General features: G+C 41.8%; 1 protein-coding gene across 1 annotated transcript in view; it reads right to left on the bottom strand.

Moving 5' to 3' along the window:
• DDX41 (DEAD-box helicase 41) overlaps nucleotides 1-27,221 on the bottom strand; it is a 29,511-nt gene extending 2,290 nt beyond the window's left edge. The window contains exons 1-14 of the mRNA XM_075209163.1: nucleotides 26,900-27,221; nucleotides 22,420-22,509; nucleotides 21,902-22,061; nucleotides 21,698-21,772; nucleotides 20,683-20,743; nucleotides 20,402-20,538; nucleotides 19,819-19,891; nucleotides 19,497-19,650; nucleotides 19,026-19,162; nucleotides 12,594-12,756; nucleotides 3,697-3,828; nucleotides 2,384-2,455; nucleotides 1,857-1,953; nucleotides 759-908 (exon numbers count right to left, since the gene is read on the bottom strand). Coding sequence (XP_075065264.1) covers nucleotides 759-908; nucleotides 1,857-1,953; nucleotides 2,384-2,455; nucleotides 3,697-3,828; nucleotides 12,594-12,756; nucleotides 19,026-19,162; nucleotides 19,497-19,650; nucleotides 19,819-19,891; nucleotides 20,402-20,538; nucleotides 20,683-20,743; nucleotides 21,698-21,772; nucleotides 21,902-22,061; nucleotides 22,420-22,509; nucleotides 26,900-26,923 — 1,525 coding nt within the window. The 5' untranslated portion in view covers nucleotides 26,924-27,221. The remainder of the gene's footprint in view (nucleotides 1-758; nucleotides 909-1,856; nucleotides 1,954-2,383; nucleotides 2,456-3,696; nucleotides 3,829-12,593; nucleotides 12,757-19,025; nucleotides 19,163-19,496; nucleotides 19,651-19,818; nucleotides 19,892-20,401; nucleotides 20,539-20,682; nucleotides 20,744-21,697; nucleotides 21,773-21,901; nucleotides 22,062-22,419; nucleotides 22,510-26,899) is intronic.
• Between the last annotated feature and the right edge of the window lie 457 nt (nucleotides 27,222-27,678).

Here is a 27,678-nt window from a genome sequence, read left to right as displayed (position 1 = left end):
GGTTATATAATCAAGTCTAAAATATGGAGGTTGCTAATTAAAACCATAGTATCCAACCTCCAGGAGGCAAGGTCTATACCAACCAATCCTGTGCCCCCAAATACAACACATAAGAAGATATTGTATTAGAAATTACAGGAGCCTCAAGAAGGAAAGCTGTGCAGAGTCATTTTCCCATATCTTTATTGATCACTGTTCAATGTTATGTGTCGACATGTTGCCTATTTTCTTTTTGGATCTGCCGTCATGTGGAAGTAGATGAGAAGATAGAAAATGTATGATCTAGCTATAAGCCCTTTCACATGTTCATCAAAAACAGATAGTTAGCCTACTGGTGTTATAAATAATGATGAATGTGTGACATTGCATATTTAAAGAGTTTTCCCCCTTTTTCTCATTTTCTAAAATCCTACTTTTACAAAGACTAGGACTTCAGAAATCCACATTTAACATTGTATTATCAGGTACACAAAAACTATAACTTGGGAATGTATCCCTGTTATAACTAAAGCATGCTTACAATGCACATATTTAAACAAAACAATATGCTGTTGTGCATGGGTGAAAGGGCACTAAATTTCTTTTCCCAAATATGGAACATTGCAACAAACAAATTTCCTTTCCCTTATTGCTTCACGAGCTTGGGGCAGTCAAAATTGTGAGGAGTGGTTCTCTGATGCGTTTCCAGAACAGGTATTCATCATGTCCAAATTTCAAATCCCAATGAGCAGCAGTCACTTGGGGGCTCTCAGACTCACCGTAGTTCTCAATCTCCTCAGGCATATCATAGTTGATCACATGCTGAATAGCTGGAAAGTCCAGACCTTTGGAAGCAACGTCTGTAGCCACTAGAACATCCTTTTTTTCTTCCCGGAAAGCCTCAATTGCTTTAGTTCTCTCCTCTTGGTCTTAAAAATAAATAGAGAGATTACAACTAGTTGCCAATATAATGAAAGCAGTTCAATGGAAACAACCGTGCATGCTCACCGTTGCAAGACCACGAATCACACTTCATGCAATAATTTCTTTAGATGAATTTCTCCCTCTATGAAGCTATAGATTATTATTCCTGCATTTAGGAATAATATTATCTAATAGATCACCTTGAATCCACATCCCCATACTGGCAACTCTTATGATGGAAGTGAATTTATAAGAGTTCCCAAAAACAAAAAAACCTAAATTGCTCCCAACTCTCACCTTCCCCCACAATCCTGTAGTTTTCTCAGGCTACAGCAAACTTGCAGTGTAATTACAATTTGACATTATGCCAGCCTTTAAAACAGCTTACTGAACAACATACTGTAGTCTCTACATATCAGCTGAAGTGTGAGAACTGCTGGCAGCACAAGAACCCAACAGGCAGGACTACAGGTAATAGGAGGGTGCGATAACTTATACTTCACTATTTAGTGCCCACTGGTCGATCCGTTATTTTCTTGCTTTAGGTAGAGAACTTTTTTAAGGGCCCAGAATACCTAGTGTGTTCAGCATTGACTTAAAAGTGTATTATATAAATGACATGTCAAAAAGTCATTGCTCCACAAACAGTCCGGCTCGTTAGCCGTTTAGTGTCTAAGCTGTTGGAAACCAATAGGAACCAGCCACTTGCTAGACTCTTAATGGATGTGGTAGCAGTGCTGATGTCACATTGAGCAACATGGTGTGTCTCCCCAAGTTATCATTCACTCTTGCAGGCCTATATTCTAGTCGGAGCCAGGAGCGGTTTGAACAAAAAACAACCGTCCCCTTCCAGCAAAATACGCTGTAAAGCTTTAGTAGATTTACACTTAAATTGTATTTATCGTAACTGATGTTTCAAGATAGAAGGCACAATAAGTAAAAAGCACACTCACCTTTTCCTCCATGTATAGCTACTGCTTCCACCCCCTTAAGTAGCAGATACTCATGTATAGCATCTACATCTGCCTTCTTCTCTGCAAAGATCAGCACCTGATACATTGAGACAATAATACAACATGAGACACCTCTTGAGATTGTATATATGATTTAAAAGCATAATACTACATAAAACTACCACATTTTTTTTATGTACACACTTCAAATATTATATTGACATTGCATGGCCTGAATATCTCACCACAGCAGCTTGCTTATTATAAAACTTAAGTCTGGAAAGAATTGTTGTAACATCTATCTTTTGTGACAGAATTACTTGTGATGCTTGGCGGTGGCACATACTTAAAACAGAATCAGAATACACAATGTGCCAAGAGAACAACAACATAACCTGTTTTCCCTACTGTACGGCGGTCCGGAGCACTGTGGCGCCTAACAAATCTACGATATTAACAACAATAATAAAATACAAACTCCACTACACCAAGCTTGTCCCCTTTAGTACATAACAAGTGTCACTTACAGGTGGTGGTGTCTTCTGCAGACACTCAAGTAGATAAACCATCTTGGCTTCCTCCTTTACATATTCAACCTCCTGTAGAGGGGGATACAAGGCATCAGTCACATTGCATCATTATGCACAACACCATTATTCAGAGAGAAGGGGTACTCGCTAAAACTTTGCATGTCACCAGCGCTACACATCTACACTGGAATTATCAGACAACAAATGCATTTAACATTCACACTGTTTTCTCCAAATCTGCCTACTCCTACTTATAATAATAAAAAAACAAAATAAAAACAAAACAGTTATTGAAATGTATAGGACAAGTGATTCCATTTTGATACCTCTTCATAACCAGGACTGTGTTCTCCCCAGCACCTATTCCCTGGGTGCACCACCCGGCTGTTTTTACTTGCCATCCGGCTCTTGAAGTCCAACAGAGTACGATTATAAGATAATAAACCATTATTTCTCCTATTATAAGGCAGTATGTGAGCACTACAGCTTTCAGTGTGTGTGTTAGACAACTGACCACCATTCCTGGCAGGTGTGGGCAATAACCTCCATCATTCTTGATTATTACTGCAAAGTATTAAAAATGCCCCTATCCGGCTGCTTCTTAATGCCACCCGGGTGGAAAAGTTTTCTGGGGAGAACACTGCAGGGAATATTGTGTGTATATATAATGCACATACTGTGCATTTTTCAGGAATATGTACTTACTGTGTGACCTTATTAGAATGCTAACAATCCATAGAAGTACATATTTAGGTGGTCAATGTCAGAGCGGTTGTGCATTTCAAATTATACATTGGTGCCTGCACCTCTGATTGAAATACATTTCTACAATAAATTATTTCTACATGATCCAATCACAAATAAGTTATTTATAAGGTGATCCAGTCATAGGTGGAGGGATTTTTTTTTGATGCAAATATAAGCACTATGTGTCCATAGCACAACAGCAACTCTGACATGGACCTGCCTCAACAGCCAGTTCTATGCAGTGTCAGCAGGTTCATGAGGATGCCAACGGTAAGGGCATGAAAGAGGAAGTCAGCACATAAGCGTGAAAAGTGGAGAAACATATGAAGCGATATACATAATATACACAAACACACAGACATACTTGATTAACTGGTGTGGATAAGGAACATTAAAACGCAAAAAAAAAATTGCAACAGTTGATTTTCATTTTTACGTGTGTCAAATACTTTAAACGCCAATAAAGCTCTATCTATGTGTGTATGTGTGCAAATAAAGTTACAAGACAAAGAACATAGGTCAATTCCTCTCTGTCACAGAAAGAAAAACCCAAGATCCCTTACCTGAATCACATCCAAACTGGCAGCGCCTGCTCGCCCAACATTAATAGTAATTGGCTTAACCAGAGCACTTTTAGCAAAGTTCTGGATCTTCTTGGGCATAGTGGCACTAAAAAGCAGTGTTTGCCGCTGACCCTATGTGCATAGGAAAAGGAAAAAGAGAAGTGAAGAATTGGTCTATTTGTCTATGTTGAGATAAGCACATGAAAAAAAAAAAAAATCTTCAATATGCCTAGTTGTTACTAGTTCATGCTGGAGTCAAATATTAAACACTTTACAATTTATAATCTATTTACTTCTACACACCGTGGGCATCTAACCTGCATGGACATTAGAGGAGATGGCCTGGAAATGCATTTATTTTATGCACACAAGTTATACTAGTCCTTAGCCACCAAGTAACTATATTTTTCTATACTATTCATTAATCTACAAAATAGTGTTAATGCTTTATGGGGCTGATGCAGAGAGAGTACTACGCCATTTGATGTAGCTTGTTCTGCACCATTCCCCTGTACACAAGACGATGGAGAGGTGTTTTATTGATGGCGAATTGTGAAATTCATTTGATATGCATAAAAAAAATGGTTTCAAACGTGGACACAATTGATTGTAACACATGCCTGGGTTAAACTTGGCACATACGTTACAGTTGCTGATCTACATGAATCTTAAGATAGCAGCAATTGCTTGAATATGCAAAATTGCAGCTTTTTTTGAAAAGGCACTGTACATCTGCAACTTGGAACGCAATTGCGATCAACTCTGCATAAGCCCCTGTATCTCTCAAGATATGTTTCACAAACACAATTATTTAAAACTGGTGATTAATGAGAAGTGAAGTAACCATAGTCATAATATACCAGTATACAAATCCATAATCATATGTAATGAAACACAAGAATAAGCACAAATAATAATAAGACGGGAGAGAGGGAACAAACAGCTCCAATGAAGCTCCTCTAACAAACATCAATGTCAGCACTACCACAAGACATACAGTAGCATGTACACCAGTTAATATGAACTAGAAATACGAAGCAAAATGGAATCCCATCATGCTAAGAAAAAGTCATGTATTAAAAAAAAAGTAGTAGCATGTTACCTTACCTAACCTTTAAAAAAAAAAAAAAAAAAAAAAAAAAAGCTTGCCAACCTTGCAAAGCACATGCCGATTTGGTAGGTCCAGTTTGTCACTATCAACCAAATATAACAGACATCTACACGTTTGAGGCCATGTTACCCAGTGAAAAATCTGAAAAACTATTTAATTTTGGCAATACAGAAATTCCTGATGGCTCCATCGGTTCGTGAGTGCCATCAACAGCCATAAGAAAACATAACACTTGTAATTGAGCTGCTGCACACCACCAAGAGCAGTAAAAGTGTGTCCTTTAGCATATCTGGCCAGAGAACACAGTTTATGTGTGACAGGCTTAAAGCAAGAGATCAGTTGGCTGCAGAAAAATTAGAAATTAAGAATATTTCAACATGTATTAATAAGCTCAAACACAATGGAGACATGAAAGTCGTCTGCTGACAGTCCAATCAGAAACAGAATAAACTTTGAGGAGTAGGTTGCCAACAGGCAGGATTGGCCATAAGCCTGAGCAGGGGTTTTCCAGTAGGCAAAAAGCTACCATGGTATTTTTTCTCTTTAAAAACTTTTACATTTTCTATAATTTTATTTTAGGGAAGAGACCTGACCACCTTGTCTGGGCAGCCTGACTTCATTGGGAGAGTCCTGGTCCATTAGTGACTGCTTCCTGCGCCTCTTCTCTCTGGAGTGGTGGTATAGCAGATTGCTGTAATGTGCATGTGGGCTGCCAATTAATGCAATGTGGAAGGGTATTGCTGTAGTGTGTGTGTGTGTGTGTGTGTGTGTGTGTGTGTGTGTGTGTGTGTGTGTGTGTGTGTGTGTGTGTGTGTGTGTGTGTGTGTGTAAGGGGGGGGGGGGGGGTATTGATGTAATTATGTGTGTGGGTTTTTATGGATATAATGGAGATGCCAATATAATCTTGGGGGTTATTAGGAGAAAAGAAGATTTTGGTACTTACGTCAAATCTCTCTCTCTAAATTTGGGGAAACATTGCTACCATGGGGTTGTATGAGGGCGCATGGAGCTGGCACTTAAATAGTTAACTGCTGCTGACTCCTCCCCTCTGTAACCCCTTTAAGCCTCAGTATAATACAAAAGCCCCAAGGAAGGAACCAAACACACACACATCCGGCAGAAGAGCAAAAGGGAGGGAACGCAGTGTTCCCCAGATGTAGAGAAAGAGATTTGATGCAAGTACCAAAATCTTCTCAGTCATCCAATCTGGGGGACACTGCTACCATGGGGGCCTTCTAAAGTAGCCCCAAAGGGAGGGTTTGCTCAGGAACCCCTGCGCGTAAAACACTGTGGCCAAAAGGTGTTATCCAAAGCAGCAAAAACATCTAATTGGTAAAATCTGGTAAAGGTGTGAACAGAGGACCAGGCAGCCCTGCACAGCTTACCCGCCGAGGCACCGTGACGCCCCCACCGAACACGTGGAGTGAGCTGTGAGTCTCTCTGGCACCAGCCTGCTAGAACTCACATATACTTGCTGAATTGTAGATGTAATCCAACGGGCAATAGTTTGCTTGGATGCCAGCCAACCCCTCTTATGGGAGGTCATACAAAACAAAAATTCCATCTTGCGATAAGCAGAAGTCCTATCCACATAACTGCGTAAACACTGCACAACATCCAACAAAGAACCCTCACGAAAAGCAGGAACCACTATATCCTGGTTTACGTAGAAACCAAACATAACCTTAGGTAGAAAAGAAGGCACCGTCCTCAAGGCTGCCCTGTCTTCATGAAAAATCAGGTAAGAAGCCTTACAGAATAAGGCCCCGAGCTCTGACACCCTGTGTGTCGAAGTGATAGCCAACAAGAATACCACTCTCCAAGTCACAAATCTGAGTTCACTCGAACAAAGAAGTTCGAAAGAAGGCTTAAGAACCCCTAGGACCAAGTTGAGATCCCAGGGCGCTATCGGTGGAACGTAAGGAGGCTGAATGTGTAACACTCCCTGGAAAAAGGTTTGAACCTCTGGAAGAATAGCCAGACGGCGTTGAAAAACCCCCCACAGATAACAGATCTCAACTCTGAGGGAACTAAGCCAGAGTCCAACATTCATCCCATCCTGGATGAACTTCAATAAACGAGACAGGTGGAAAGAAAACTGGCAAGAATGAGCCTCACACCATTTAACATAAGCCAGCCACATTTTATAGTAAATGCGTGCCTAGGACGGCATCCTAGCTTTCATCAAGGTCTGTACAACCCCTGAGGAGAACCCCCTGCCCCGCCAAATGCCGACCTCAGCCACGCCATTAAAACTAGCCAAACAAAGTGAGGGTGATGAAAGGGTCCCTGTTCCAGTAAATCGGACCTGAGAGGAAGTGGCCAACCTGGGCAGTCTGCGAGCAGAAGAACGTTGGCATACTAAACCCTCCTGGGCCAGTTCAGCACCACCAAAATTACTGAATGGCTTTCCCCTGTGAATCATGGGAATGGAATGAAACAAGTATCCCAGTTGAAATTCCCAATGCAGAGTCGTTACATCCACTGCCAAGGAATCCCCGGCCCTTGCGCAAAACCTTGGTACATGGCAATTGTGACGAGAGGCCATCAAGTCTATGTTGGGGAGGCCCCATCTGTCGACTAGACCCTGAGCGACTTCAGGATGCAAGGACCGATCTCCTGGGAGGACTGCATGCCTGCTCAGATAATCCGCCTACCGCGGATAAAGCTGGAACAAACCTCTCTGCCTAAGATATCATCTTGTTTGCATCTACCATGGCGCCTGCGCTTCTTGTCCCAACCTGGCGGTTTAGGTAGGCCACCGCCGTGGCATTGTCCGACTGAATTTGAGACAGCATCCCCCTGAGAACAGATTGAAGACAATCCTCCTGGCACTTCAGGGGGCGCAATTTGAGGACATTTATTAGCAGGGAGGCCCTGTAAACGAGGATGGAGGACCACTGCCCCCCACCCCCTCAAACTGGCATCCATGGTAACCAAGACCCATGACCATGGAATGAAAGACCGACCCATCACCAAATGCTCCGGGTCTGCCCACCACTGGAGGGAGAGACGGGCTTGTCTTTGACAGCTAAAAAACCTGGGACTTGAGACGGAGAGGAGATCCCGACCATTGGCATAGGAGGCACCACTGGAAGACCCGTGAAGGAAACCGTCCGTAAGGGAAAGTCTCGAATGAAGAGACCATCTGACCAAGGAGCTTCATGCCCATCAATATGGAAGGCCGAGGAGACCAGAGGAGCCTCAGCACTGTCCCGATTGCTGAAGCCTTGTTTTCCAGTAGAAATACCATCTGTTGGTTGGTATCCATGGGAAGGCCCACCATCCTCTGAGACGGAACCAACTGGGACTTCGGGTAATTTATAACCTACACGTGTTGTTCCAGAAACCGAATGGTCAGAAGATGATGTTGCATTCTTCGCAGAAGCCTTGATAAGGAAATCATCCAAATACAGGATTAAGTTCACACACCCATGGCTCGCAGGTGAGCAGCCATGATCCTTATGAACACAGGGGGCATGGTTGAAAGATCAAAAGAAAGCGCCCTGAATTGAAAATGGTCCCTCCCTACCATGAACCGGAGGAGGGACCGATGCCCCTCCCAAATGGAGACATCAAAAACGCCCATCGACACCATAAACTCCCGGGGGTTTCAGCCCATTGATAACGGACCGGACTGATTCCATCCGGAACTTGTCCACATGCAAATGCTAGTTGAGCCCCTTGAGGTTTAAGTTTGGCCAAAATGACCCGTCCTGTTTTGGCACCAGGAATAGATTCAAATAAAATCTGCAACCCTTCTGGGAATCTGGAACTCAGCAAACGACTCCTGTCGATAAAGAGAATCAATGGCTCGAGACAAAGCCCTTCGCTTCAGAGGATCGCAAGAAAGAGCAGCTGAGAAAAAAAGTTTGGGAGCCGGACCCAAAAGGTCTACCATATAACCTCTGGATACGATCCGCAAGATCCAGCTGTCTCGAGAAGACACCGCCCACTGCTCTCCGATGGCCGCCCCACCTCCGCAGCCATGAGTAAAGAGATGTTCCCGTCATGCCGGGGACTTATCCGGGATCTTGGAAGCCGGCACCACCTGGGTAAGGAACCCCTACTCCAGCAAGAGTGCCCTCAGGACGAAAAGGGTAAACCTCTTGTTGATGACAGACCCCTGTGTGACCTCGAAAGGGTCTAAACTTGGGTGGTCTGGCCCTCGGAGCATTCACTTGCAGAAAATTACTCTTACCGCTAGCGGGCTGGGAAATCATAGTGTCCAGTTCTGGACCAAATAAGACAGACCCAGAGTAAGGTAAGGCCTCCAGCAACTTCTTAGACTCCGCATCGGCATCACAAGACCAAAGCCAAAGTGCCCTTCTAACCGCCACAGCAGAAATAGAAGAAGCCAATGAAGCCGCATTCTGGGCCGCTTCATAAAGATAGCTCGAGGCCTCCGTCAAATGAAGAGCTAAATGCACAAGCTCAGAATTCTGCAAACCTGCCACCAATTGATGACATGTGGAGATGGACCTCAGCTCCCTATGACAGCTATCCAAACTGTCAAAAAACACACATGTATCAAAATATAGAAGAGGGGGGCTGTATCCAACAATATTTAATACATTAAAATTCAATTAAAACAAATACATATGTTTATACACACAGAAAATATCACTGCAACACACGTGCAGTAATAAAACCTATCGGTGCCATAAATATTATTAAATGGCATTCACAATATAAAGCTCCTATATTCCTGAGATTATAAACAGCTGGTAATTCAATATATTCAAATGTGCAGTTGGAGTAAATGCATCAATGATTTGGAATCAATTATCCCACTTATAAAGATGAAAATGTATATCCATGTCGTTTTGGATGGTATCGCAAATAGTTCTCCTATAATTTATGAAGTGTGCAGACAGACGCTGCAGCAAATTTAACAGTGGAGATCCTTTATCATGAACAAACAGCAGGCGGTTTTATGTGTAGAAATAAAAAGCTCTCCTGATTTTCCCAAGCAGGCAGCAGCCAAGTGGGTTGGAATTAGCATGCAGACAGCTGCAGCAATGATGACAAATAGTCTTTTAACCAGTTATCACACCACTCTTCACGGCCAATGCCAGTAATACAGCGGAGGCAATATATATATAACTGCCACCAATTGGTCAGCCCAGGTTTCAATGGTTCTGGCTACCCACACAGATGAGAAACTGGGCCTGGAATGAAGAACCCGTTGCTGAAAACTTGCTCTTAAAGAAACGCTCAGTCTTCCTATCTGTGGGGTCCTGCAAGACCGCCGAGCTGGAAACCTGCAACGTGGTGTGACTGGCTAACCCAGACACCGGCGTATCCACCTTGGGAATTTGCTCCCAGCGCAAGGAATCTTGGTCCGGCAGTGGATAAAGCTGAAGGAACTTGCGAGGGAAGGAGGATTTCTGGTTTGGAGCCTCCCAGACATACCGCTAACACCAGGTCCTGTACCACTTGGTCTATGGCATTGCCCCCCTCCCCCCCCCCCCCCTCCCCTCCAATCACCCGACTGGGTGGAGTCAGAATCCTCCACTAGCTCCCCTTCTTCCTCAGAGGGCCCCTCTGAGCCGGAGGCCGAAAACAGAGTATGGGATAACTTCGCCCGCTTGGCCTGGGGGAATCCAGGAAGCAATTTAAATGGTCTAATCTGCTCCCCAAGGAGGAACACCAAGCCGGCTCCCCTGGGGCAGCCTGACGAGACGGGGAAAAAAACCCAGGGTGTCGTCCCCATATCCCCCACAGAAACTGGATTAGTAACCCCTTCAGCTGAAGTAGATGGAGCAGAACCCGCAGCGGAGTGTACAGGCGCTGTTTGTGCCTCTGCCTGTTGGGTAATGAGCTGTGTGCAAATAAAGAGACCGATTGGGCCACTGAAGACGCCCACGCTGGCTCCCCTGCTGACAGCGAAGACGCCCCTTGTGCCCGCTCGTCTCGGACCCTGGCTACACACTGTGCACAGAGCACATCCTGGTCCGTTTGTCCCACCGGAAGCTTAGCAGAACATTTTGAACATACAAACTGCGACACTGGCAGATTTACCCTTATCTGACATAAGCAGAAAAGGAATAGACGCACAACAGTAGCAATCACTCCACAAACACACAGGGTGAGAAGAAAAACGTGGCCAGCAGTTAAATAAGTATGTCACACTTATTTGCTTTACTCTCTTTCTGCCTTAACATTTGTGTCATTTTTTTTTGCAAAGTAACCCTGAAAGCTCAAAATTACTACCAGTGCAGACTAGCCCCTCTAACTTAACCAACCAAGTATGCCCCAAAATTTTACCCACAGATGGGAAAAATAAAACTAAACAGCTTGACTGCGTGTCACTCAAAGTGTAACAACTAAGGCAATGACACTTAGCTGGGTCCCAGGGTAAGGAAAGAAGGGGGGGTCAGCAACAGATCACTTCTTTCCCCTAACAGAGCTACTTGAGGAACCTCTGTCAGCCTCTGCATTTGCGGGAAACTTTGCGCTCCTGGGACATATCACCTAGTAGGGGGAAAACCTCCACTGTTTCCTCCTGTCAAGGCCCTTACAGATAGCCGACTACAGCGCGGCACACACCCTCCGTGTCATCCGCCTGCGGTCCAGAGACAATTAGAAACGTCTCCAGTACTTCTGCAGTCTGACCTATTCAGGCACTGTCTTAGACTGGTCACGCGACGCGACCAGAGATCCAGGTTCCCACTCCGCCTTAGCGGGAAACATGGTATCTCCCAACATGTCCAGCTTTCTCCTGACCACGCGCTCTCCGCCTGACGGCAGCGCCGGTCTCGGAGTAGTGGTGGCGACAGCGCCGCAGCGAGCGGCTGCTGACACCCTAAGAACAAGCCCAAAATCATGTCTGTGTTGACAGTAGGGAAAAAGTCTTCATCCGTCCGTCTGGACCGCTGACCGAACAGATAACAGGTAGCCCACAGCACCTGTACACCCGTCTACACTGCACTAGTAAGAAAAAAATAAAATAACCATACTAATTTATCTAAAAAAAAGCAACAGCACCATTAAACAACAGCCCAACTCCCTGGACACTTAAATTAAACTGAGACTTGCAGGAGTTGCAGAGGAGAGGAGTCAGCAGCAGTTACTTAACTATTTAAGTGCCAACTCTACGAGCCCTCATACAACCCCATGGTATGAGTGTCCCCGAGATTGGATGACTGAGAAATAGGCCTACTGTATAGGCTACCTTTGAATGTTATTGGTGTAATGTTGGAGCTGTTTGGAGGGCGCTGCTCTGCTTGAAGGGGGAGCCACATGCGCATAACAGTGGTATGTGCAGGCTTGCCAGTGTGTCTGAAAGGAAAGTGGTTGGAGGATGGCCTAACTGTCTAAAGCGATAGCTGCAACCCTTGCAGGTTGGTTACTTCCGGTAGCCCACCTCCTGTTGATTTGACCCCCACCTACTGTCAATATTGACATAGCTACCATATGAGGGCCACTTTAAATTCCCAATCTGCCCCTGCCAAAAGGACAATATTTTAAGCAAGGACACTTTTCAAAGAATACGGAGAGAGTTTACTGGCAACCTGTATATCCTTGTTATAAGTTTTCATGTCTGGTTATCGATTTAAAGGCGGTTTCCCTTTCAGAAATTCTGATTTATTCCCACAACTAGACAAAAACAATACGAGTCAGCAAATTTGATAGACTAGACAAGTATGACAGAGTGCATGCCACCAAAACCTAGATAGTATTCAAAAATAATGTATCCAGGTTATCAGCTATATACTTTTACATCTGTAATTTGAAAGGGCTGCAGAAGACAAAATTATGCATTAATTGAAGAAATGGATACCTTGAAGTATGAAAATATTGTCCTAATGTCCTCTTCAAAGCCCATGTCAATCATACGATCAGCCTCATCCAGAGCCAGGTACCTGCAGATGTCCAGACTCACCATCTTCTTCTGAAGGAGGTCCATGAGCCGGCCAGGGGTTGCCACCATCATGTGCACACCCCTGAAGAGGAAAAAAACAAAAGGTACATTATTATTTACTTATTATTGCTAATTTGTATATATGGCAACATATTAGCCACAGCTTCCAAGACAACATTGAATTTTTCATATCAATCCCTGCCCCTCTGGAGCTTACATTCCCTACCACAGTTCTGTAGCCTTGGGTTCAATTCCAATCATGGCACTATCTGTGTGGAGATAGTATGCTCTCCCCATGTTTGCATGGGTTTACTCCCAAAGTCTAAAAATACTCGATGGTTTATAACGAAAATAGTCCTAGCGTATGTGTGTGTGGGGCAGGGTTTAATATTATTGATTAAATATGCTCTGTGAAACATGATAAGTTGGTGATATGTAAATAAAAGATTGATAAATAAAATAGATACATTAGGGTCCATTTTGTCATAAGTCAATTAACATACCAGTATGTTTCTAGACTGAGATAGGAAACCCTTGCAAAGTCTAAGTTGTCCTTGAAAAAAAAAAACAACATTTAAAGTTTGAAGCTTTACCTAAACAAGTCTAGTATATTTTATAGGTCCTACATAGGTCAGTCCAATAAAGGCAGAAAAGAGCCATGTGCAGGACAATTATTATTGTGCAAGAACAAACATCTACATTTGTGGACTAGTCAGCAGTATGCTTTATCAGAATTGACAGCATATGGAGTCTGCCTCTGACTTCACTTGAGCAGACAGCTTGCTCACAACTATGCAGATGGACAGCCAACATTGCAAGTAGGCTACTAAAGTATTTGCTATTAAAATATGTTGCAAGAACTTCACAGGTACTTAGACATTTCACAAAACTGCAAAAATGTAGACCGCTTTTTTTCTCCATGTCATTACAATACATACAATTAATACACATAAAAAGGTGTATATCCTATTGTATGTCAGTCAAGCTCTTGTGCTATGAAGTTACATGCATTTATACAGGTATTCAAATGGAAGACACTGCTATATCTATGCATCGGTTTATTCACATTACACCACAAGTAACGAGCAGCTTTAGAAAATTAAAGACACCTTCCATCAATCTGAAGTGAATTTCGCACAGCAAGTCTACAAAGCAGTGCCTCACTTTCTATCTGCTCATTTAGATAAGCACTCCTAATATGGCAACCTAGTACAGAAATTGGGCGTTATGGACATATTTAACTAAAACACTTTCTTGTTCAATCTTCCATGGCAGCCATTAAAATGGGTAGAATCCCTTTCTAGTTTAAGAAGAAAAAAGGTTAGAAAACAGCCCCTATATTGTATATAAGGCAGTGCCTCCTTTTTCCCATATGTGTAGATAGGTTTATGGTTTTCTGCAGTGCAGGGGCTTATCTTCTCTTGGATCCCAGCAATGAACCGATTGATGGTGTAAATAGAGGACTGGGCTAGCTACTTGAATATACAACAGTCTGCTACCTCCAAGAGAGAAATTCAAACTTAGTGGCAATCATTGAACCTCAACGACATGCACATGTACGAGAAAAGTCATAGGTCACAAGGTACCAAGATGGAGACCAGGCTCAAAGGAACTTGCCTTTGGGAAACGTTTTGAGTGAGTCATGCTTTGCACACCACCCAGAGATGGCACGGAATAGTGTCAGACCCCAAACAGTCAAAGGTCACTTGGTAGGCAAGCCCTCCTACATTAGGGGTGCTTGTTTCTTTATGCATTTACACTTTGATCATTTCAAACTAACTACTCTAATACTTTTGTACAGACTGTGGAAGGGAAGAAGGATAGAAATATACAACATCATAAAGTTTGTGAAGTCTATGGTAAGCCTTTAACAATGCCTGTAATCCTAAAGAGAGACTCAATTTCTCCTGTTCCTGCAGGTCAAGAAGGAACAGATTTCTATCACGCTCTTCCTTGTCAGAAGTCACTAGGAGTCTTTTGCACAGTACTAGATTTGAAGTGGCTCAACAAGTTTGTCCATACCAGACATTTTTGCATGAAATATGTGAATTCAATCCACACGGCCATCAGCAACAGGATTTTCTCATGTCCATAGACCTTCAGGATGCCTATTTTCATAGGCCTGTTGCAAAACATCACAGGAAATTCCTCAGGTTATGGGTCTTTGGCCAGCACTTTCACTTTACCTGTCTACCCTTAGGGTTGGCAACATCTCCGAAAACTTTTACCCCAGTCCTAGTTACTCTGGTGACTGAATTAAGGGGGGGGAAAAAAAGGAGCCATGATATGGCCCTATCTGAATGGCATTCTTGTAGTGGGGAGTTCAGAGCACATTGTCAATACAAAACCGCTCAGATGATAGCCTTTCAATAGGAGTGTGTCTGGATTGTGACTATAACAAACTCATCTCATCACAGCAAATAAAATTTCTTGGGGATGCGGAAAACCACCATACAGAACAAATTCTCTGTCAGAAGAAAAGGTGTGTCATGATCCTGTCCCTGGATCGGTAAACTACAGACACATCAAATGACCATAAGAAAAAGGACTTCACTGTGGTGAAGGAAACCTTCCCAACAATTGATCATCCCTTGGACAAGCTGACACATGTGGAATCTTCTTTTGGAATTTTAAATGCAGTGGGATCACAAGCAGACTTCTCTGAATTATGTCATCACCCTGTCAAGTGCCAACAAGGTGCCTCTCAGGTGATAGCAAAGCCCAAAGTTAAAAACAAGAGGAGTGTCACATTTGGAGCCAGAATGGAGAATACAGAAATGAGAGTATTGTGGAAAGCAATTCAGCATTTGCATCTAAAAGGGAAGCATCTCAGAATACTCTCAGAAATAAAACATGGTGGGTAGCCTCCATAAATCACCAGGGAGGTACCAGAAACTTGATTGTGGAAGTTGCAATCATGTCTTGGGCAGAAGAAAATCTGAAGTTACTCTTAGCATAGCAGACAGCCAGGACATCCAGGAGAGTGGTCTCTATAGCAGCAAGTGTTCTAACTAATGAAGGAAAATTTGGGCTTCCTTAAGTGATCATTTAGCGACAAGCAGAAACGACAAGAGTCTTCTCTTGGCATAAAGCTCCAATGACAGAGATAATTAAAATAGGTGCTCTGCAGGCAAGGAGCTAGACGTGTGCAGGACCTCTTGGAAGGAGGGTCTTTTCCCCCTTTCTCTCAATTACAAGCTAAGTATGATATCCCTGTCCGCGATTTTTACAAATATCATCAAGTAAGGCACTGGTTACAAACACGCCCCTCGCATTTGGGGGTGATGGGACCCCTGCCCCCTGGTATCAAGGTAATTCTCTCCCCCACATCCGTAGGTGGTATTTCCCTATGATACCGTACACTCTTAACTCCTATTGACAATCTTGTTTTACTGATTCAAGCTGTCTGGGAATCTGACCTAAATATCACTATTTCAGAAGAGGTATGGGAAAGAATCTTCCTAAACATATAGAAGATGTTGAAGTGTATTAACCATTCGGAAATGTTGACAAATTGTTCACAGGCTATATCTTACTCCAGATAAGCTGCATAAAATCTGGCCATCAGAATCTAAATATTGTTGGAGGAATTGTGCTGAAATTGGTACGCTTATGCACATCTTCTGGTCTTGCTCGAAACTTCAGCCATTGTGGACCGAAAGCTGTAATTTAATCTCTCAGGTCTCCAAAAATAATATCTCTCCTTCACCAGATATGGCTTCATCTGTATCCTAAACATCTCAAGCGGCATAATTATTATGTCACTGGACATATTCTTATTGCAGCAAGAGCTGCAATAGACTGGAAATCACCTCTAATTCCAGCACTCCCTGAAATTAACAAGATCCAACATAGCTACAAAATGGAAACCATAGGTTTTAATCAGTTTACAGGGGCTTCCTCCCCGCTTGTTAAGTGGTTTATATGGTATGAGTACTTTACGGATCATAGTTCAATCTTTGATCCGTGAGTACTGTGGAATGGTTTTTGAGTTAAGTTGGGTACTTGGGCTAGACCCACTGGTACACTTTCTATAACTGGATAGTCTCTTGTCTTGTCACCCCCTCCCCCCCTCTATCTGTCTGTTTTTCTTGTCTGTTCTCTTTGCCGTCTCTGGCTTATGTACACTGGGTCATCAGATGTGTTGTTGTCTGTACCAATATTTTTTCTCATTTTTATTTACTTGTTTGTTTATCTAAGCAGTGTGGATTGTTCAATATAACTGATCTGCTGTATGTACTCTGCAACCACTGCTATGTTTGTGATATGCTTTTCTAAAAAATTCAATAAAAAGCTTTTGAGTTAAAAAAAAATAAAAAAAATAGGTGCTCTGACAGTTCCATGGATAGTTCACTTGGGTTATGTCTTCCCTTCACTTCCACTCACTCGCATACTTTAAAAAAATATATATAAATTAGAAAGGAAAAGACAGTAATAGCAATGCTTCTGTTTTGGTCACACGTCCGTGGAGCCCTGTAGCCTGAAATGCTCCGGGAGGAACCATGGCCTCAACATCTTTGCCCAGATCTCCTACATCAAGGCCCAATTCTAGTTCGCAGTTTTAACTGCTTATGCTCTGAGGCTTTTTGTTTATAGCTCAAAATGTTAAGCCCTCAGAGCATAAGCAGCTAAAACTGCGAACTGCAAACCACCCCCCTGCCCGTCCTAATCCTAAGTGCTATATACACATAGCAGAGTCACTACCACCACAGTATACACCGCACTAGAGCTATAAACAAAGCAAAAGAGCTATAGACCAAAACTGCAAAGTAAGCTATAAGCATTTCCCACACCAGCAGCACCAAGAGTTTGGCTGCACTGTGTATATTGTCTCGTCTTTTTCCCCTCATACTGCCCCCTTTTCTATTTCCATCCCAGGTTGCGCCACGATAGATACTAAGTTAGCTTTAGAAGACTGGATTATTTGCTTCTTCCAAGTAGTGAAGAGGATCCATCGTTCCCATTAGGTCCTTTGTGGATCCATGGTACCTCAATTTAACACTGATGTCTGACATTTCTGAACCACTAAAAGAAGTTTCTTTGAGATGGAGGACACCAAAGTGGTCCTCTTAGTAGCAATAACTTCTGCTTACGGAGTTAGAGAATTACAAGTACTGTGGTGCAAGAAGCCCTTTCCGAATAAAGAGACACTTGGAACCAATCCAACATTTATGCCTAATGTAGTATCTACATTCCACTCATGATGAAAAGAAAGCACCACGCCTTGGACTTTGTGAGGGCAATATCCATACATTTATCAAGGACAGAAGGATTTAGAACAACAGATCAACTCTTCGTGGTTCTTAAACTGGTCATTTCCTGCTGGATCAGTAGTATAGGCATACAAGAGCAGCAGGTGTAAGGTGCCAGAGTTCCAAAGGACCCACTTGGCAGTAACAAAATCTTGGGCAAGAAAGACTTGACTTCAGCGACAGAGCTTTGCAAAAAGCTGAATGAATGTCTATCCATTCCTTTGCTACTCATCATCATCTGGATATCTTATCTTCCACAGACTCTCAGACATGTGTGTCATACAGCCAATAAATAAATTCATGATTTTGCAGCAAATGTGGCTGGTTTGTTTCTTGTGGCCTTTTCTACTGTATTACTCAGGTACACATCTCATTGTAATGACGGCCATGGAGGACTATGTGTATTATGCTTCCCGTCAATTCCTTTTTATCTAAATACTCCATGGCAGCCCAATTTCCTATCCATGCTGGTTATATTTATGTTTTTCAGAGAAAGCTGGTCACTCAAAAACATAGGGGAAGAGGAGGTGCTACCCTATATAGCATCTGGGTGGCATTTTCTAACTTGTCTTTACCTAAACTGGAAATGGATTCTCCCCATTGTAAAAGCTGCCATGGATGCCAATGTAAATTATACAGCCTTTGATATCTGGCAATTACAAATATGGCTTTTCCTTAAGAGATAATGTTTTGGTCTACAATGAACAAAGGATAATACACAGAGTAGAACAAACGAAAAATAATAATTCACAGTTCCCAACTGAGATTTGCAATTCATTGTTAATTTTTCAGATGCACTATGAACAACAACTTTTGAATGCTGTGAGTAATAGTGTTATCAGCTTGACAAACACATTCCTTCCCCTTTGTCTTCTCAGCTTTGAATAGTAAGGTCTGCTGGCTGGCTAGGTCTATTAGAATAAAGGATATAACTGGTTGGAGGGAGAAGAAATGTAGACTGGAAAATTCTACTGCAGAGAAACAGTTATTTGTAAAGAGTATTCATAAGTGCTGTATTTCACAAACAGGACACCAAAAAACTAATGACAATATTAAAGTCAGTTTGTTTTATGAATGGGAATAGGAATGCAAAACTCACTGTTTAATAGTTTCCATCTGCTCCTTGACAGACATACCACCGATGCACAGTGCTGTACGTAAGGGTGGGAAGTTGTCTTCCTGCAGCAAACGGCAGTAATACTCAATGATACTGTGCGTCTGACGAGCCAACTCTCTCTGCATGAACAAAACAGTTAACAGTATTCAACAACTGAAAGAGGCAAGCAGGTTATTAAGCTTGAAACCTCTATCATACATTTGAAAAAAAAGTGGGCTGGGCTTCTAAGCAGCTATAATTAAAAAAAACTATAAGAAACAAATTGTAAACTCCATTAATTGACATTATGAGCGCTTCAGAATGTAAGTGCATGTTTTTTCCCTATATTCAAGGAAAAGTATACGAAATGTGGTTACACCCCTATTGCACCCCAGTGGCCATTCATTATATACTTCTGGTAGAGCATAATACTTTACTATATATAGATATATATGTTGCTCACTGAATACATACCGATGGGCAAATAATAAGTCCATATGGTCCTTCTCTCTTTGTGAAAGCTAAACGCTTCTCTTGCTCCAAGCAAAACATAATAACAGGTAAGGTAAAGACCAACGTCTTTCCAGATCCGGTGAAAGCAATGCCAATCATATCCCTCCCAGATAGGCTGCAAGAGAACATTTGCCGGAGTCAAAATTTTTGGCAAATATAGAGCTAGATTGTTTAGAAAAATCGTACTACTCTCACTATATCACATACACAACACCAGCTATACATCAGTTCTCCAACACTCTGAACATACTAGGCTTTTGCACAAAGAAAACTGCTCACTCACATGGTTGGGATCCCTTGGATCTGGATTGGGGTGGGATGCTGGATTCCTTTTTTCTTTAGCCCACGGAGAATAGCTGTTATTAGAATAACAAGTATTACAACAAAAATTCCTACAGGTCTGCATTTCACAGCAACAGATTAAGCACATTACAACCTGTAATGTATCACTACTGTTCACTTTTAAAATAATGAAATAAAAAACATAATAATATGTGGATGCCAAATTACGAGAGTGACAAGTTAATGTTGTAACCTTGAACACTTCTCCCGTGTTCATCAAATGACAGTGCCTGGAGTTTCTATTTACCACCATCTGTGCAGGTGGTTCATGAAATGGATAGGCTGTAGGATTACAATGGTCAGTCAATTTACTTTACTTGACCAAACGAATCCACCAAGATCTACATGTGGGCTTTTTGGTCACAAATTAAACAACAAAACAAGCAATGGATAAATGAGTTGTTGGGTCATCATTTGTGATGCCCATGAAAGTGCAAGACCCAGACAGGATGGAACTTCTACTTCTATCAATTAGAGGAGGGAAAATGGAACAATCTGGGAAAGGTTAAGAAACCTGTACTCACCTGCAGGGAACTTCATTTCCTTAAAACTCTTTATAGGTACAGGAATCCCATCACCTTCAACCAGAATGTGGTATTTTCGCCGGACACGTTCATGACGTGCTTGTGACATTCCTAAAATATGGCGCGGGGGTTTCCAGCTGTCAAAAAAACAGATCACTAATAAAGTATTGCAAAAATTATTCTGGAAAAAGGTTTATGAATGTAATTATTTCATTTTTTTTACATCCACATGTGAGTATTCAGTGAAGCTCCAGGGTAAGTTTCAAAGCATATAGGCTTACCTGGTTTTAATTGGGTCGTCATATGTGATACCTTTTGCCATTTCCTTTACAGACATTAAAGCTGTAAGAAAAGAAAAAAAAATCCTAGTCAAAGGTCAACTAAGTCTACTATAAGAACTTTGTAGAGCTATTACCATTGATTAAAAGAGAGATTAACCCCAACCTCCTGCCCCTAGTAATAGAATAGTAAGGTCCCAGTAGATAGGTCTCATGGAGATGCTCACCCCCACCGGTCCAGATTGTCAGTCTCCTTGGCCAACAGTTGACACAAGTTTGAAAACAAACAGAAGAGTACTGTGCATCTAATGAAGCAAATTGAACAGGCCAAAGCTGTTCAGCTCAACTGACAACTAATCAATGACCACAATTTACTATCAAAATTTCTGTTTGTCACCAGAAACAAATGACCAAAACAAAGGTAATTAACTCACAAACCACACAGACCCCAGTATGTGACCATCTATAATAATTGTGAAGGGGCGGGAGGATAATTTGGGGAACATGGTGCTAGGATGGTGTTTTTCTTAAATCCACATAAAAAATGTATGTAAACCACCAGTGTGTAACACAAGTTATTTTATTTATGATCGCAATACAATAAATGCAGAGCATACATTACAACTGCTTTTAAACTCCAGTTAAAATGAGTGTTCAATCTGCACTTGCTATGCATTTGCATTAGAGATTGTAGGCTTTTTGATATGTTAAAATACATGAATATGGAACACCAGGTGGTTCCAAACAACTTTCCTGCAACAGAACACAAAGCAAGTAGAAACACCAATGGATATGTAACAGTAGAAACAATGGTTCTAGTGTCAGACCCATTCCCATGTATCTCGTTGTTACGTCAACTAAGAATGGAGTTTCAAAGGATTTTCTTCCTAATGAGCGGATTTGTACTGAACACCAAAAGTGTTGGATTGTCCTATAGTGACAAGCAGGTATATGTATTGCACACATGTACTCTTCAATTGTTAGATAAAGTAGTATGCGTATGCCACAAAGATCTCACCTCTTCCCTCTGTCACACTCTCTAGGATCTTCTCTTCTTCTTTCAGCTGTTTCTCTTTTGCAGATTCTTTTCTAGCTGTCAAAAAAAAATAGACTAATGTACACAGTTTCCAAACATCACCATGATTTTCAAATATGTATATCAAATAATTAATGAATAACCATAAAAGATTATTTACAAATACACCAGAGGCGCTCCACACACCTTCTGCTTTCTCTTTTAAGTGTTGATGTTGATCCAGAAGACTGACATTAGACCGGGGTCCCAAAGGAATGTCATCATCATCCCCCCGATGGTCACTGCCACTGTCCTTCTGCTCTTCTTCAATCACTCCTTTTTTACGCATCTGCATCCTCTTCAGAAGCTGCAGAGTAAGAATATAGAAACCATTAGGTTAGTTCTTAATGGTTTCAGTCATGACCCATCTTAGGTCAATGAGTTAGCTTTGGGATCCATTGTTCAGTCTTGTTTGATGTATTTTCTTTTCACTACTGTTCTTTTCAAAAGGAAGAATATTATTCTTAAGAAAATAGTAAATCAGTGACTTGCCCAAAATATTAAAACACGACTAAAAGTTTTGCATGAAGCACACAAAAGGTTTGTACAGGAGAGGCATTTTGGTGACCCACTCCAAAAGGCTTCGCACTCAGAAACTTAAAAACCCTCAATAGAGAGTTAAAGCACTTTATAAAAGAAAAAAAAAAAAAGGAAAAATAAGTTACCATTTGCTGCCTCCTCTGCTTAACTGGCACGTAAGGCACATAGTCTTCATCATCCGATAATACATCCTCCTCTTCCTCTGTATAAAATCTCTATGGGATGACAGATAAAGTACCTTTTAAATATTCAATATATCAAATTTAAAGATATACGTTATATTAGATATATTATTGATTCTAATAGTGTAATAAAATTGAACCTATTCAATTTATTTTAATCTTAACGATTAGCAACACTCTGTTCTGCAACTAGCATACTGTTATCTCTCAAAATGCTTTTTCCCCAATATAGAATTTAGGAGCCAGTCAGTGAAATCTAGGAGCCAACAGTATCTTTTACGGAGTAAAGCTGGGTACACACTACAGAATTTTCCACCAACTATTTATGCCGATCGATTTTACATGCGATCGATAGTCCGATCGCTCGGTCCATGGACTGCATACACACTAGCCTTGTTTAAGACGATAAAGGGAAGAGCGGACGTCCCTTTAGCGCAGGCCTGTCCAACCTGCGGCCCTCCAGATGTTGTGAAACTACAAGTCCCAGCATGCCCTTCTAGCAATCAACAGGTTGTCTATTGGCAAAGCATGCTGGGGCTTGTAGTTTCACAACATCTGGAGGGGCGCAAGTTGGACAGGCCTGCTTTAGCGACATCTGGAGGGCCGCAAGTTGGACAGGCCTGCTTTAGCGACTTTTTACAGCCATGTTGTCGTGAGCAATAATTTTAATTTCGTACACACTGAAGCATCATTTGCGGGGCATGTAACGATATACCAAATACATTAGCATAAAGGGGCAGAGCTTTCACTATAGTTAACACCCAAAGACGCATTAAAAGAGAAGGCAACACTGTCTCTTCATTCATTCCTATAAAATAGAAGTTTATTACCATACATAAAATTTAGAAAAACATTTAACTGGTAAAGTGCAATGATTATTCCCTAATAATAAAATCCCTTCGTATGTAATGGAATGCTCCATTCTCTGCAGGCATCATCGCTGATTGGTCCACAGCAGAAATAATTGCCCATGTCTGAGTGTATAAAATGTCAGAGGAACCTGTCTGGCGCAGAGGAGCGTGAGAAGATGGCAAGTAAGGAGAAAGTGTCAGTGGGGGTTGCGGGTGAGGAGAAGGTGTCAGTGGGGGTTGCGGGTGAGGAGAAAGTGTCAGTGGGGGTTGCGGGTGAGGAGAAGGTGTCAGTGGGGGTTGCAGCTATGGAGACGGAGACTGAGTCAGAGAGGGTGCTGGAAGGGCCAAAAAATGTTGGAAAAGTTAAGGTGAAGGATGGAGATACTCAAGAAGAGCAAAGAGCAAATCCAATGATCCCAAGAGAGGTGGAGATGATGGTCAAAGTACTGGACCAGGACGACTACAACATTAAAAAAGGTCAGTAGCACATGTAGTGTACCTGCTTGAAGGACTTTATTTAATTCTAGTTTCACACGAATGTAAACGCGTAATTTGTAACATAGATTTTTTGTTTGTCAGAACGAAGAATTAATGCTGAGAAGACCTGTTTAGATACCACTAATGTAACACCTGTTATCAAACAAGAAAAAAATTGAAAAAGAAAAAAAAGATATGAAAGACGTTAGACACAAAGGTATTTCAGTGAACATGTATAGACAACTAAATGCTTTGGGCACATACTTATATCGTTATAATAGCCAAAATGGCACCTGTTTTCCAGAATATATGGAGCTTAAGCCCGCTATTATTGCGATTGCGCCACAGAGACCAAAACAAACTGATCTCGGACAGTGTGCAAGGTGAGAAAATGAGAGTATTTCTGGCACTGGATATATAAAGATATAGAAGTTTAATGGTAAACATTTCTTATTTTCTTGTTTCGTAGGTAAAGCAATCAAAGGGAATAGAAACCCAAGCAACATCAAGACCTGACAACTTTCTTTCTGTTTTGTATACATACATGGGCATTTATATTGCCACGCAGCTGGTACCACATACAATATGGGATATACCGAGTGCGGGCTTGTTGCCAAGCAGCTGGTACCATATATAATGTGGGACATACCGAGCGCAGGCTTATTTTTCTCTGGTTTTGTTTCAAAATATTGCCTTTTTGTCATAGCAGCTGTCCATCAAGCCTATTTAAGGCACATTTGGGTGTGGCTCACAAGCCAGCCTTTGCTAGATGTAAACCCCTATACCTGGGAGGTGAGTGCATCTGATTTTAACTGCATTTTAATAGTGTTTAAAGCATATAGGTCAGTGTAGGACCTGCATATAATGAGGTACCCTTGACGTGGGATGCAGGCTTAAGTCTTTTGATCAAAATATGAACTAATACCTCATGTTTTCATTTTGCTAGACACACACAGATATGCAGTTTAAAGGATAAGCGCTGACAACTTTCTTTCTGTTTTGTATACATATATGGGCATTTATATTGCCACGCAGCTGGTACCACATACAATATGGGATATACCGAGCGCGGGCTTGTTGCCAAGCAGCTGGTACCATATATAATGTGGGATATACCGAGCGCGGGCTTATTTTTCTCTGGTTTTATTTTAACATCAAGACCTGTTCTACCACAAACCAGTAGTACCTTTAAAGTGTAATACTATTTTTTTTCACCTGTCATATTGTAAAAATTGTTGTACTTTTTTCCTGCAATAAAACTCTTGCATGAAATTATTTTGCGTTAACATACTAAATAGAGATCTATGGACATTGCCAGTACTGCAGAATTGGAACGACATTGTTTCATTATTGAATTAGATTTTTAGTCTGGTTAAAACATCAAATTAAACGATAATATGGGGCCTATTTATCAATCATTTTTTTGCTGCAAATGTAAGTCCTCTTCAAATTTATCATTGGTGCATCGCAGCAGATATCTTCGAAATACATAGCAGTCCCCATAGATGTCTATGGAGACTGCTATGTACCGCAATTTATTAATTTTTGTAAAAACTTTTACACTTGTGGTAATGTACACCAGCTCAGGCTCCGAAGAGCAGCGCTTTATAGCGCATGTGCAGCCCTGTCACATGACCCAGGTCCTTCGGGTCAGTGCTGTTTGGATGCCTGGAGGAACGAAGAAGCCACCCAGGATCACATTACGAAGATCGAGTGTTAAGTAACTTTTTTTTTTTTCTTTTTTTTTTACGGGAACAGCAGTTTATCGGAACTGCTGTTCCTGTGTTGGTTTTTTTTTAATAAATTTGAGAACTAGTTCAATCCTTATCAATGCAATAAGGATTGAACACTATTTTTCATTTTTTGCAGATATTGATAAATGTGCCTTGAAACAATAACCATTCATCCTTGACACGTACACACTCATTTATCATGTGATTGGCCCCATAATCGGCTGAAAAACCTGTAGCGTGTAAACCTAACCTTTACCAACTTGAAGGGCAAAAGTGTAAAGTGGGATTCAAATACTTATTTTACTTTTAAGCTACCTGCCAGTGGTTAAAAAGGAATGGGCAAGTATGAAGGTCCATGTGTTATATGGGACAGCATAGGAGAAATGTGTTCAGAGGTAAAGGGGCACATTTATCAAGCATCGGCAAAACTGAAACATAGTTATCAATCCTTATCGCATGGATAAGGATTGATCTATTTCTCAAATTTATGAAAAACGGATCACAGAAACAGCAGTTCCGAAAAACTGCTGTTTCTGTGATAAAAAAAAAAAAACACACTTACCCCGCTTCTTCGGAACGCGATGTGCTCCAGGTCCTCTTCATTTGTCTTCACACTTGCGCACAGACATCTCCGCTCTGTCTCTGCAACTGCGAGCGGTGAGTGACAGGGAGGGATCATGTGATCCCTCCACACATGCGCTGTCCAGCTCTGCTCTTCGGAGCAGAGCTGTCAGCACTGAAAACTTTAACTTATGATAATGTACATCATCAAGACAAGTTTCTGAAAAAAATGTTTTTTCTGGACTTGTTAGATGGCGGCCAGAGCAGTCACCATACTGTTGAATGTTGACTGCTCGCAAAAACGAAGAGGAGTGCAAAGCAGCAGATATCCATATCTGCTGCGATGCACCTTTAATAAATTTGCGGAGGACACATCGGGACCTGATTTCCACGGTAAGTGCACTACCGTGCTTTCTTAAATAGTCATATAACCACAGAAGAGCTTTAAGTCAGACTAATAAAATCTGATATCTGCTTGTTCGCTACGCGTTATATCATTTCTTTGTACTTTCACTAATTTTACTGAATGAAAATAAACGCTTACAATTCACATAAATGACACTGTGTATGTTGTGTGCAACTACGTATTTAAATGAAAAAGAACAGACTACACCATTTGGCCTACGACTCATGTAATGTTGTGACACACAGGCAGAGAAGATCCTCTCTCATCTGCTCGTAGTCCTGCTGAATGTAATGTTCCAATAATTATATTTGGAGTAACCCTCACTACATGTTGGGGACCAGGACACGTAACATCAGGCTGACATTAGCCTCCTGCTTAACAAGCTGGTAATTTACCTTCCTGTCGCTGCTGCTCTCCATGCTGCCCGGATTGGATCTCAGAGTAACGACTGCGATCCCCACTGGTGCTCAAGTCTCTTCCGGCGCTATTGTGACGTCACAAACACCGCGCAATGACGTCACTGAACGAGAGCGTGTAAACAGCTGCGAGTGGGAGAAACGGTTTAGTCACGTGACATTGACATCACGTGGTAAACGTGACCGCCTCCTTCCCTTTGTTGTTAAAAATGTTCCGAAGATCTCCATAGAGACTGTGTTAGGTCTCCGGAAGCATTTAGGAGTGCAATATAATATATGCTGGGTAGTGTGTACAGCATACTTGCCAACTTTATATTAGCTACATCCGGTAGTTCCTGGAGGGGAGGTGTATAGACGGAGGCGTGGTGGCTTCGCGTATCGTGTCATGTTGGCCCCGCACCAGTGACATAATAATGCCTGTTTGGCGTCTTTTTACAGTAATATAAAAAGACCCAAAACAGGCATTAAGTCACCGGGGACAGAACCAAATAGGCGCAAGTTGCAAAGCACCGCCCCTTCTGTCCATTTATGCGGTCTTTAATCTGCAGATGGGGGGAAATTGATAGCTCTCTCGGGATTCGAGAGTTGACATGTATCTATGGTATAAATTATTGTAATGTAGCATGCATTGGAAGGTTGTTCTATATGGGGAGGGTGCTGTGGGATGTATCATCATCATTTATTTATATAGCGCCACTAATTCCGCAGCTCTGTACAGAAAACTCACATCAGTCCCTGCCCCGCCCCATTGGGGCTTA

This window comes from Mixophyes fleayi, chromosome 4 (assembly GCF_038048845.1).
Source record: "Mixophyes fleayi isolate aMixFle1 chromosome 4, aMixFle1.hap1, whole genome shotgun sequence".
NCBI classification, from domain to species: Eukaryota; Metazoa; Chordata; class Amphibia; order Anura; family Limnodynastidae; genus Mixophyes; species Mixophyes fleayi.
The sequence above is the reverse complement of the archived record's forward strand: the minus strand, read 5'-3'. Positions and strand labels throughout refer to the sequence as shown.